At 41.3% G+C, this 12,811-nt stretch overlaps 1 protein-coding gene across 1 annotated transcript in view; it reads left to right on the top strand.

The window, feature by feature from the left end:
* The window catches only part of DNAH3 (dynein axonemal heavy chain 3), a gene marked incomplete at both ends in the record, with an annotated part of 147,975 nt that overhangs the window by 39,162 nt on the left and 96,002 nt on the right, over positions 1-12,811 (top strand). The window contains 4 exon segments of the mRNA XM_081298257.1: positions 3,029-3,120; positions 8,140-8,254; positions 10,645-10,761; positions 11,769-11,948. Of these exon segments, the coding sequence (XP_081154383.1) occupies positions 3,029-3,120; positions 8,140-8,254; positions 10,645-10,761; positions 11,769-11,948 (504 nt within the window).

Genomic DNA, 12,811 nt, shown 5'->3' with positions numbered 1-12,811 from the left:
TGACTGCTAGCGATGCTGAGCATTTTTTCATGTGCTTGTTGATTGATAGTATGTCCTCCTCTGAGAAGTGTCTGTTCAGGTCCTTGGCCCATCTGTTGATTGGGTTATTTGTTATCTTATTGTCTAATTTTTTGAGTTCTTTGTATACTCTGGATATTAGGGCTCTATCTGAAGTGTGAGGAGTAAAGATTTGTTCCCAGGATGTAGGCTTTCTATTTACCTCTCTTATTGTTTCTTTTGCTGAGAAAAAACTTTTTAGTTTGAGTAAGTCCCATTTGTTGATTCTAGTTATTAACTCTTGTGCTATGGGTGTCCTATTGAGGAATTTGGGGCCCGACCCCACAGTATGTAGATCGTAGCCAACTTTTTCTTCTATCAGACACTGTGTCTCTGATTTGATATCAAGCTCCTTGATCCATTTTGAGTTAACTTTTGTGCATGGTGAGAGAAAGGGATTCAGTTTCATTTTGATGCATATGGATTTCCAGTTTTCCCAGCACCATTTGTTGAAGATGCTATCCTTCCTCCATTGCATGCTTTTAGCCCCTTTATCAAATATAAGATAGTTGTAGTTTTGTGGATTGGTTTCTGTGTCCTCTATTCTGTACCATTGGTCCACCCGCCTGTTTTGGTACCAGTACCATGCTGTTTTTGTTACTATTGCTCTGTAGTATAGTTTGAAGTCTGGTATTGCTATACTGCCTGATTCACACTTCCTGCTTAGCATTGTTTTTGCTATTCTGGGTCTTTTGTTTTTCCATATGAATTTCATGATTGCTTTATCTATTTCTACAAGAAATGCCATTGGGATTTTGATTGGCATTGCATTAAACCTATAGAGAACTTTTGGTAATATCGCCATTTTGATGATGTTAGTTCTGCCTATCCATGAACAGGGTATATTTTTCCATCTTCTAAGATCTTCTTCTATTTCTCTCTTTAGGGTTCTGTAGTTTTCATTGTATAAGTCTTTCACCTCTTTTGTTAGGTTGATTCCCAAGTATTTTATTTTATTTTTTTTGAGGATATTGTGAATGGAGTGTTTTTCCTCATTTCCATTTCAGAGGATTTGTCGCTGATATACAGGAATGCCTTTGATTTATGCGTGTTGATTTTATATCCTGCCACTTTGCTAAATTCATTTATTAGCTCTAATAGTTTCTTTGTAGACCCTTTTGGGTCTGCTAGGTATAGAATTATGTCATCTGCAAATAGTGATAATTTAAGTTCTTCTTTTCCTATTTTTATGCCTTTAATTTCTTTCGTCTGTCTAATTGCTCTGGCCAGTGTTTCGAGAACTATGTTGAACAGAAGTGGTGAGAGAGGGCATCCCTGTCTTTTTCCAGATTTTAGAGGGAATGCCTTCAATTTTTCTCCATTCAGAATGATGCTATCCTGAGGCTTAGCATAGATTGCTTTTACAATGTTGAGGTATGTTCCTGTTATCCCTAGTTTTTCTAGAGTTTTGAACATAAAGGGATGCTGTACTTTGTCGAATGCTTTTTCTGCATCTATCGAGATGATCATATGGTTCTTAATTTTAAGTCTATTGATGTGGTGAATAACATTTATTGATTTCCGTATATTGAACCAGCCTTGCATCCCAGGGATGAATCCTACTTGATCATGATGCACAATTTTTTTGATATGTTTTTGAATCCGATTCGCCAGAATTTTATTGAGGATTTAATGTGAAATATTTGTAATATGGCATATTTTTATACTTTGCACTTTAGCCACATTTAAAGTACTCAAAAGCCACAAAGGGCTAATGGCTACACACTGGTCAGTGTAGATCTAGGCTTTTAGAATTAGAGAACTAGATGTTTTGTCAATCTTTAAAATCAACAAAAGCAATTAAAAAAATAAAATTACCAATCTCTGAGTTCTTTCTATGAACCAAGCACTATGCCAAGTGCTTTACATAGCTATGTCCTTTGGTCTCATAGATATTGTGTTACTCTGAGCTACTCTTTCAGAGATGTAAGAGAATAACGAAAACAGGGTCACCAGGGTAGGTTATCTATTACACTAACTCTAGGAAATGCTATTTTTGTGTACTACAGCATGAACTGTGCTTTCTAGAGTTCTGCAGTATATAACTTGCACAACTGTACATAGGAAGACCTGTGAGAGACAGGATAGAGTTTGATGGATAAGAGCTTTGGAGTCAGGATTGGATTCAAGTCCCAATTCTGCCATTGATTAGCTGGGTGTTATTGGACAAGATAATTAATTTATTTGTCTCAGATTTTTTTATATGTAAAATGGGAATAATAATACACAAGTATCTTCCTCATTATGCTGTGCAAATTGAATAAGTGCATACAGCCAGAAATAGTGGCTGCTACATAATAAGCTCCCAATAATTATTGGTTCCTCTCTTTATTTCCATTACCTTAGCAGCCCTCCAGGTGGCCTCAGAACCCAGATTGGAAGCCATTTGAGTTAGCTGGTCCATTGATGTTTTCACTCCATAAATACTTACCTGTGCCTACCAAATGCCAGAGACACCAGGGACCCAGGGATAGGTGATAGTGTGACATGGCTCCCATACCGATTCTTTCTCTGGCTTTCTTTAGTCCTCTGGGGGCTGGACAGAGACACAATTGAATAGTAGGTGAGGTTTTTCACAGAGTCTCTTCCCCCCACCAGCCTCCATCTTCCTTCCAGTGCACAAGTCCCTCACACTACCCAGATATTTCAGCCTCTGAGAAGTGTTCAAATGCCACCAGAGTCTTCAATTATGTCCCTTCTTGGGGATATTTGCTCTTACAAGGTAATCCTGGGGTAGCATTTATATGAGAAGGATTTCCAAAAAGCACGCTGGGCATAAAAAGGGAGGCATTTTGAAGGGGGAGTCCCTCCTCCTTCCCGGCATCCCCAGGTCACAGAATGTGGGAGTCTGCCTGTCCCATGGATTCATGACTTTCTCCCTTTATTTAGCAAAGGACATTTCCACCACCACAGAAGGTCCTATAGAAAGGTGCCAGCTTGGATGAAGACACTTGTCTCCTTTTCTTTGCAGATCAGTGAGATTGTTGGCTATGAAATAAAACCCACGGAAACAACCTGCCTCTTAAATATGCTGGAATATGGATTCGGCAAATACGTTGAAAAGTAAGGCTCATTCCTTCCTTCTGCAAGGTTTTTGGTCCACGTATCTGTAAGTTCCCACATTGATGTGATTGGCCTCATATTAGTCTTTTTGTTTTCTCCTTGTAGCTTAGAGTGATTTAAGATTGCTAGTAGTCTGAGATGGCTAGCTGACTTAGTACTAGTGAAGCTTGCATCTCTAGCTGCAGAACTGTTGCTACAAATATCTAGAAAATTGTCAGGGATGTTATTTCAAAGGAAAATTTAAAAGAAAAAAAAAGGTTTTTTTGCCATTGAACATGAACTTCAAACCCAGCGATCAGTGACTTTGGGGCAAAATCATGCAGCTTCCTGGCCTCAGTTTCCTCTTCTTTAAACAAATGACAATGGACTGAGAGTGGCCTTCTGAGCTCTAAAAATCCCATAAAATGTGACCAATAAGAGATCTCTTTACTAGCTTTTTCTCCTTCTCCAAACGCCCGTGAAATTTCATTGTGAGAATTTGTACTATTTGAATTGCACTTTAAAAAAAAAAAAACTAAAACTAAAGGCTCTCAAGGCCCTGTTTGCTTTTCCACACTTCGTTCAGGTGATGAATGGAAAAAATTCGTACTGCTGGGACTGGAGACACTGTTAGGCAGCTGGGTTCAGGTCTGATGGGATACCTGTGGTTCTCAAAGTGTGGGACACAGAGCCATTGCATCAGTGTCACCTAGGAACTAGTTAGAACTAGCTAGAAATGCACACACTAAGGCTCCACCACAACCTGCTGAATCAAATTCTGCAGATGGGCACCACCATCTTGGTTTTTCCAAATCCACCAGGTTAGCGCTGCCCAGGGCAGGAACCACTAGCTACAAGTGACAGATAAGCCCTTGAAATGTGGCCAGTCTGAGTTCAATGTGCTGAAAGTTGTAAGTACAGCCTGGATTTCAAAGACTTATTAAGAAAAAGAGAATGCAAAAATAGCTAACAATTTTTAATATTGACCATATGTTGAAATGGTAATAATTTTGGCTAATTTTTAGTTAAATAAATTCCTGATATTAATCTCATCCATTTTTTTTTAAATGTGGCTACTAGAAATTTTGAAATCGTGCATGTTGCCCTCAGTGCATGATGGACAGCTCTGGGCAATACTGGTGCTTGCTGGACTCTTGGAACTCCTTCCCAATTCTGTAGCAGACAGGTTCAACCCAGGGGCTTCCCAGCCAAGTCTCTCTGCTCTGATGCCCTCCACCTCCAACACCACTATTACTGTCCCACATTAAGGATCAGGTCTAAAGACATACATTCCTACAAGCTTAGATTGTAGTCAGCCCTCAGTAACCATGGCTCCCCATCTATAGATTCAAATAACTATGAGCTGAAAATATCCAGAAGAAAATTTGTGTCGGTACTGAACATGTACAGACATTTTTCCTTGTCAATATTCCCTAAACAATAAAACAACTAATGACATACCATTCGCATTGTATTAGGCATTAGAAGAAATCTAGAGATGATTTAAGGTCTATAGGGGTGTGGGGGGTTATATGCAAATTCCATTGCATATATCAGTTGTTGGTATAATTAAGTAAGACAAAACACAACATGCCTCATGAACAATGGTCAGGTATGACTGAATGCAACTGGTTGCAAGGAGTGGGATTATTCATGAGACTTGGAGCATCCTCGAATTTTGTTATCCACTGGAGATCCCAAAATCCATTCTCCGCTGATACTGAAGGACACCCGTATTTTATTAAATTTTCCCTCAATAAGATGTTTCCAAAAGACACCAGCTGTTGAACACTTAGACTGCACCAAGTATTTACATGCATTAACAAATTTATCCTTCACAACATCCTAGTATTCTAAACAATTCTCTTTTCATTTTACAGATGAAGCTGCAAAGTGACTAGCCATCAGTAACAGCTAGTAATTGAAAGAACCAAGATTTTAACCCAGGCAAATAGATTCCAAACCTGAACCCTTACCCTTTACTGCCTAAAATATTCACTCATCTAAGGAGACAGAGACTAGGCAGACAAATATACAGCTACTCTTCCTTTTTCCACCTAAATGTGCTCAGGTGTGCGAAATTTAGAATGGGCAATGCTTTGGCCACATTGTTGAACACTGTGAGCCTTAGCCTCCTTATCTGCAAAATGGGAAGAACGATGGTAGCTGGGAGATTCAAGTTACTATAAGAGTTATCAGATAAAGCATTGTCTTTGTAGCTTCCTGTTGCTAAAACAAAATACCTTAGACTGGGTAATTTATGCACAACAGGAATTTATTGCTTTCATTTCTGGAGGCTGGGGAATCCAAAATCTAAGCACTGGCTGATTCAGCATCGGGGAGGGCCCAGGGATGGCATGTTTGGGCTACATCCTCACATATAGGGTGAGTAGTGAGTTCCCTCGAACTTCTTTTATAAGGGACACAAATTCCATTCGTGAGAACCCTCATTAATTAACCACTTCCCAAAGTCCCAATCTCTTATAAAGTCTATTGCATTGGGTATTAGGTTCCAACATATGAATTTGGAGGGACAGCACCAGCAGACTATAGCAGGCATGTAACCTGATTTCATGTCCAGGTATCCAGTCATGTATTAGTGAGTTGTGATGTCCCCTGTGTCCTGCTTACACCATAGTTAATATACCCTTGTCACAGCTCATAACTAATGAGCTTCTCTGGTATATTTGGGTGAGGTCAGATCCTGATATACTTTCATGGATTCCCTCCTTTGTATGATCATTTGCATTTGAAGTCATGTCCTAGGTTTGTTCTTAAGGCACATTGCAAGTATTTTGTCTTATTTAATTATACCAACAACTCTGTGATATGGGCAGATGGTGACCTGAGGCCTGTCAGGTGACTTGGCCTTGGCCACACAGCCAGTGGGCATGGAGACTGGACTTTGTGACTCCTTGTCTGGTGTTTGTCTGGTTGGCACCTGCCTTTTAAAATTATTCTCTCTGTGCATGTTCATGTTGGTTGTCTCCCAGGGGCCGCATTAGGATGATGACCACATCTGGATCTTGATTAACCATTAACTGGAATCACCCATGGCTAGTCTGCCTCTCTTCACAAGGCCAGATAAGGGTCCTCAGCTGCATTTAGTCAGCCCTAGTTGATGGACCAAATAGGGCTTTGGTTCCTCCCACAAAGAAAGGGGAGGAGACCCATCGTGGAGAAGAAATACCAGATTAGAAGTCACAGGAACTGGTGTCTAGAACCATTTCCAGCATTCCCCAGCTGTGTGGCCTTGGACATGTCATTTGTTTTCTCTGAGCTTCAGCTTCCTCTGAGTAAAGCCCAGGTGTAGCCTACACAGCACGGACACAAAGAAAGATAAGGACGGAGTCCAAGAAAGTAATCCCTGCTTTGCTTTACAATTCTTTGGCTTTGCCTGGGTTTTAGGACCAGATCTCTGTGTGGAAACAAGAAGGAAGGAATTTGTCTTCCCTTTCTCTTTCTGACTTTGGAACAGAGGGACTGTAGATGGGTTGACCCAAAGTGTCAGGAAAGTAGCAGGTGTTTTGAAAAGGGAAGGGAGGAGACAAGGAGCAAACATCATCATGTAAGTTAAGACAAGTTCCAACTAAGTGAGAAATCAGAACAAGGACAAGTAAATAGAAAGCAAAGATGAAAAGAAGCAGTCTTGTTTCAGTGACCTTAAAACTGGTTCTCAACTGGGGGCAATTTCCCTCTCTCAGGGGACATCCCAGGTGTAGTCTGGGGATATCTGTGGTCATCTTGATTGGGTAGGTCATCTGCTACTGGTGTCTAGTGGGTAGAGGGAGGGATGCTGCTAAATGTGCCACAACATACAGGACAGCCGAATGACAGAATCATCCAGTGTAGGGGCAGTAAAAGTGTGATACCTTTCCATTCCCATGTAAGGGTCAAAGCCAACACCCCTATAAGAAAAGACAGGTTAACAAGATAAAAGCACAGCAATTTGATTTAATCAAAATGACATAACAGGAGCCTAAGAAATGATGCCCAGATTCCCTGCTGTGTGTGTGTGTGGGGGGGTAATTTTATGCTTAGATTCCATGAAGAATGGACAGCTCTCTAGAAATGCAATTGGGTGAAAAGTATGAACTCATGGAAATAGACTGAGGCAGGAAAAGCTAGCCAGGGGTCTGCTCAGACTGTGCCTGACCTCTCTGGGTTGAGGATTTCCTTAGGGCCAACTCCTACACAGAAAGGCAGGGGATGCTTAGAGTGATAAGGTGGCTTTTGGGGAAAGGGGTTCTAGTTTCTTTGACCAACTTTGAGGAGGAAAAATTCTGGTTTCTATCACTTGCTTTGGGGGAGGGGGGGAAAGTGGGAAACAGGTGAGCAGGAGCGGGTCAGAGGCTTCATTTCTGAACCTGTTTCTGAGCCTTCCGGTCTCCTTTACTTAGTTCAATGTCAGCATGCAAGGCACTGTGTTTGGGGGTATTGCTTGAAAATCGGCACCAGCCTACACTTGGTTTGTTAGGGCCGCCATTACTGAGTGCCACAGACTAGATGGCTTAAACAAGGTGGCTCCTCAGTTATTTTCTCATAACTGTGGAGGCTTGAAGTCCAACACCAAATTGGTGGTGGGATTGATTTTTCTGAGGGCTTTCTCGCTGTCAGGGCCATCTTCTCCCTGTGTGGTCACGGAGTCTCCCTTCTGGGTGTCTTATCTTCATATCTTCTTCTTATAAGGACACCAGTCATATTGGATTAGGGTCCTCCCTCATTCCCTCGTTTTAACTTAATTACCTCCTTAAAGAACCTTTCCCCAAATTCATGCGCAACTTGAGGTACTGGAGATTAGGATTTTGACATGTGGATGTTAGGGGACAATGTTCAACTCATCATAAACCCAAAAAGTCAATTGTATTGAAAGTGAGAAATTCTGCAACACATTGAAAGTAGTCAGCAAATCTTGGAGTAAATATTGCGGTAAAATGAAAAGCCTTTTGAAATTCTCTTAAAACTAAGTAGAGCTTTCTCCTTTGACATGTTTCTTCTGCTGCCTCCTGTTGACGTTGCTGTTGTGTGTTCTTTCTTTAGACTGGAGCCCATTGGTGCAGCTGCCAGTAAGGAATATTCCCTGGAGAAGAACTTGGAGAAAATGAAGTTAGACTGGATTAACATGACATTCAGCTTCGTGAAATACAGGGACACTGTGAGTCTCCATTAAACTGCAACCCCCTGAAAACAGCACCATTTATTATGGAGTGGATTACAGAGGTTACTCATTCAGAATTGCAACAGAACTCATGGAAGAATAATCCCTACATCTCGATTGTTTCCCCCTGTCTACACTCATCCTTCCTTTCAGACACCACTGGAGAGATGCGTTTTCAAATCAGAAAGGCCTTTTGATTTGGTGCAATAGGCATGCTCAGTGCAAAGGAAACGAGCAAGCCTCCTGAATTAGCATCTCCCAGGCAGGGCACAAGTTGGCATACCTTTCTAATGCTCCCCTGGGTCCTCAGAAGCCTACTGAGGATGGACAATGCCTAGAACTTCTCAAATCTTACTATATGCAGGAATCACCCAGCAATCTTTTTAAACTGCAGGTTCTGACTCCTGAGGTCTGGGGTGGGGCCTGAAGTTCTGTTGCTTTAACAAACTCTCAAATATATGCACAGAAGTTTGAATGGCAAGGGTGTAGATTTCTCTCTTTTTCTCTGGCACTTGCAAATAACATTTGAGTTTGTACAGTGCATGGGGAGGTGCGTAAACCCAAAGAATCTATCTGCTCAGCTGTCTCGGGTCTGACTTGCTCTTGGGTAAGGAGGGCTACGGCTCTGTAAATCATGCTGGGAACAGGCTGATACTTGCTGCATGCTGTTGGCAGTGTCGCCAGTGCTGGTAAACAACAGAATCACTCCTGCTTTAAAGCTCCCACATTGATTCTTCCTGTCTCCTCCACCCTCAGAGTGCTTGGGCATCTGAACTTTTAAGGCACCTCTGATTTCACTAATATTCCAGGAAGACTGAGAACCAGAACCTTACTCCTATATCTTCCTTCCCCTTTAAGCTGCATCTTATCCTCCTGTGACTTCTCCCCCAGTTTTGTTCTAACAGTCATGATGCTTCAATTTCACACTTGGATAAGAACTATCAATGAGACAGTGGGAGCGAGGAGAGCTGGAGACACATGGTTCATCGCTGAGCCTCTTCTGGCAAGACAAGGGCCCTGTGGGTCCCAGGAACTTGGTGCTCCATGGACAGATTGGCTTAGATCCTGCTGTAGAGGCTGTTGGGCTGTGAATTTCAGCTAGGGGACCTGGGAGAAGATGCATTGTTGCTGGCCCATCTTCAGTTTTTGACTGAAGTAGCTGTATCTACAGGACCCACAACAAAATGGGAATACAGCTGTTTATTAATAGCTTTATTAATAGCTGGACATGCCTCCCAGTGCAGAGCTCCTGGTGAAGGGTAGATGAGAGAATATATCCTAGGCCCATTTTAGCCACCCAGATGTAGGAATGAAAGAAATGGGAACAGACTTGCCAAAGGGGACAGACCCTATCAGCTTGACATAATGTCTCAGGAGGAAAATTACCATTTACCTCTAAAGCACAGGAACCTTTCATGCTAGTAAAATATGACCCATTAAATGTCTAGCACAGAGTTCCAAAAACTATCTTGGTTCAGGGGGAATTTGGGGTCTAAATACCTTTACCATTGTAACCCTGCACCAAAAAACAAACAAAAAAAAACCCCAAACATTTTGTTTACGAAGTAATTAGCTCTAAACACTTAATAAGCATTTGTGTCATAGAAGTTTTTTATGTCATAGATGTTTTTAAAATAATACATATAAATTGCAATAAAAATAATATTTGTATTATATGTTTACGTGACCACGATAGTTACTTGGAGTTGCCCTGTGCATGAGTCTAGGCCTAACCAGTTAGACCAGCAGCTGATCCTACAGGAGGGAGAGGACAAGCAGGAAAGTGAGTGGACAGAGAAGAAGGGATGTGGGGAAGGGGACAAAAGTCTTCCTCCCCCAAGAGACTCTAGTTGCAAGTCTGGGATCAGATGGTATTTGTTTTCTGCAAAGCAGGTGCACAACAAATGTCTTTATAGACATTTTCGAGGAAGAAAATAGAAATCCCATCTCCTGCAGACACAGATGCCTGTCCCACTGGAGTACCATTCTGAGCCTTCAGGAACAAGCATTAACCAGAGATGTGAAAAATTGTGCTCTATATGTGTAATAAGAATTATAATGCATTCCACTGTCATATATAAATAAAAAATAAATTTAAAAGTTTAAAAAAATAGGGTAGGAGCAGGGAGCAGTGGCACACACTGGTAATCCCAGCAGCTCCAGAGACTGTGGCAGGGGGATCATGAGTTCAAAGCCAGCTTCAGCAAAATAGAGGAGCTCAGCAACTCAGTGAGACCCTGTCTCTAAATAAAATACAAAATAGGGCTTGGGACATGTCTCAGTGGTTGAGTGCTCCTGAGTTCAATCCCCATATCTACTCCAAAAATGGGATAGGGACGGGTTGGAGGTCTGATGACTTTGACAGGGCAGGGTGTGTGTGTTTGCAGGATACAAGCATCCTGTGTGCAATTGATGACATTCAACTGCTCCTTGATGACCACGTGATAAAGACCCAGACCATGTGTGGCTCTGCATTCATCAAGCCAATAGAAGCAGAGTGCCGGGTAAGAGGAAATGGGGTTGCATGTGTTTTGACATTCCATTGGCTCTGGGTTTCTCCAAGGAAGGGGAAGTTTTTCAAGTTTAGTTAACAAAGAACCTTACTTTCTCCTGAATGGAACAAAAAAAGAAAAAAAAAGGAAGGAAGAAAAAGAAAAACCATAAGACTGAAAGTGATAATGATCCAAGTAACCATATGGCATGCTGAGTGGTTGTCTTCCAGAAGAAAAAGATGAGCTTTGAAATACACCAAATAAAAATATATTTGGAAAGTATCTTATGGGCTGTATTAACCTACAATATGAAGAACACGAGGGTAGGGGGTTGACCTCCTTTGTTCATTTTTTGTAGAAAAGTGGCATAGGCCAAGGGTACAGACTCCGGAGCCAGACTGCCTGGTTTCAAATTCTGGCTCTGCCCCTTAATAGTCATGTGACCTTGTGCAAGTCAAATCATTGTCTTAGGTGGTTCATGCCTATAATCCCAGCAGTTCGGGAGGCTGAGGCAGGAGGATCGAAAGTTCAAAGCCAGCCTAAGAAACTGCAAGGCGCTAAACAACTCAATGAGACCCTCTAAATAAAATACAAAATAGGGATGTGATTCAATGTTTGAGGGCCCCTGAGTTCAATCCCCAGTACCCTCCCCCCAAAATTGTTGTCTTAGTTTCTGCATCTGTAAATTGAGATTTTTTAATAATACCTTCCTCATCAGGCTGTTGAATTAAATTGGATTGACATGAACAAAGCACTCTGGCCATCACAGATCATGGAGTAAGCATGCAGCTATGCTTAATGTGAGCTCCCATGAGGGCAGAAACTCTGGTGTGTTTCATTCATTGCTGTATCCACATTGCCTGGAAAAGTGACCAAAATATAAAGGACACTCAATAAGTATTTCTTAAAACAAGCAAGTGAGGGAAATAAGTGAATGATTCCGTCCATTTGTTCAGTTATGGGGCCTGTGGTGCAGAGTGGCAGGTCACTGATTCAGGTGCGGAATGTTAAATTCACAGAAATGGGAAGAAAAGCTTGTTCGTGTGCAGGAGAATTTGGATGCCTGGTTGAAATGCCAAGCCACTTGGCTGTACCTGGAACCCATCTTCAGTTCAGAGGACATTATCGCCCAGATGCCAGAAGAGGGCCGAAAATTTGGCATCGTGGATGGTTACTGGAAAACGCTTATGGCCCAAGCGGTAAGTTTTCCCCCAATACATTTCACTAACACGTCCGTTGAAACTATTAAGTAAATTGGTTTGTTTTTTTTTTTGCAAATTTGACAATTTTATGTCTTTGTTCTAAGTTACTAAAAATTCAAACATGGAAATATAGAGAGAGTAGTAACCTTGTGCTCCATAGAGGTAATTAGCAGTTTGCATTACATAACTATCATTTCTAATGAGATAAAAGATTTTGTTATAGGATGATGATTTGATGGAATTTTTACATATTGAGAATCCTGTTAGAATTCAAAAAATTGCCTACATTGTTACTATCATTTCACAAATGTTTATGGGTTACCTATGATTACTCAGGCATTATATAGGGAATCAGAAAATACTTAAAAATAATATGATTTCTGCCATTGTAGAATTCACTATCTTGTGAGGAGACAAGCTTAAATAAGTAAGGTCTATAATATACATGCAAATAGTGTTTGGAATACAGAAGAATGATTTAGTTGCCTGGAAACTCTAGGAGATCCTAAAGAGGTGACAATAGAACAAAGCCTTAAAGGATGACAGTTCAACTGAGTGTGCATGGTAATTGGGACATATCTTAAGAGATCATACTTGTTCATTTTCTAAGTTAAGTGTGCTCAAACTGGGGTGCACTAACAAAAAGTGTGTCTCAAGGGAATGTACCTGCCCTGTTTGCAGGAGTGAAATAAGTGGGAATTTAATGGCCCAGCCAATGGAACCAATTTTACATTAGTGAAGTTTGCTAGTTACAGAAACCCACTCCGTAGCACAAACAAAAAGACTAGGTGATTGTCTCCTGACACCTAAGGGCAGAAATTGCAGCACAGGCTCCCAAAGGTTGGACCTAGAACCCAGAA

The sequence above is a fragment of the Spermophilus citellus genome, assembly GCF_964194105.1.
Source record: "Spermophilus citellus genome assembly, chromosome: 6".
Taxonomy (NCBI): Eukaryota; Metazoa; Chordata; class Mammalia; order Rodentia; family Sciuridae; genus Spermophilus; species Spermophilus citellus.
Note: the sequence above shows the minus strand (reverse complement) of the source record. Positions and strands in the feature narration are given on the sequence as shown.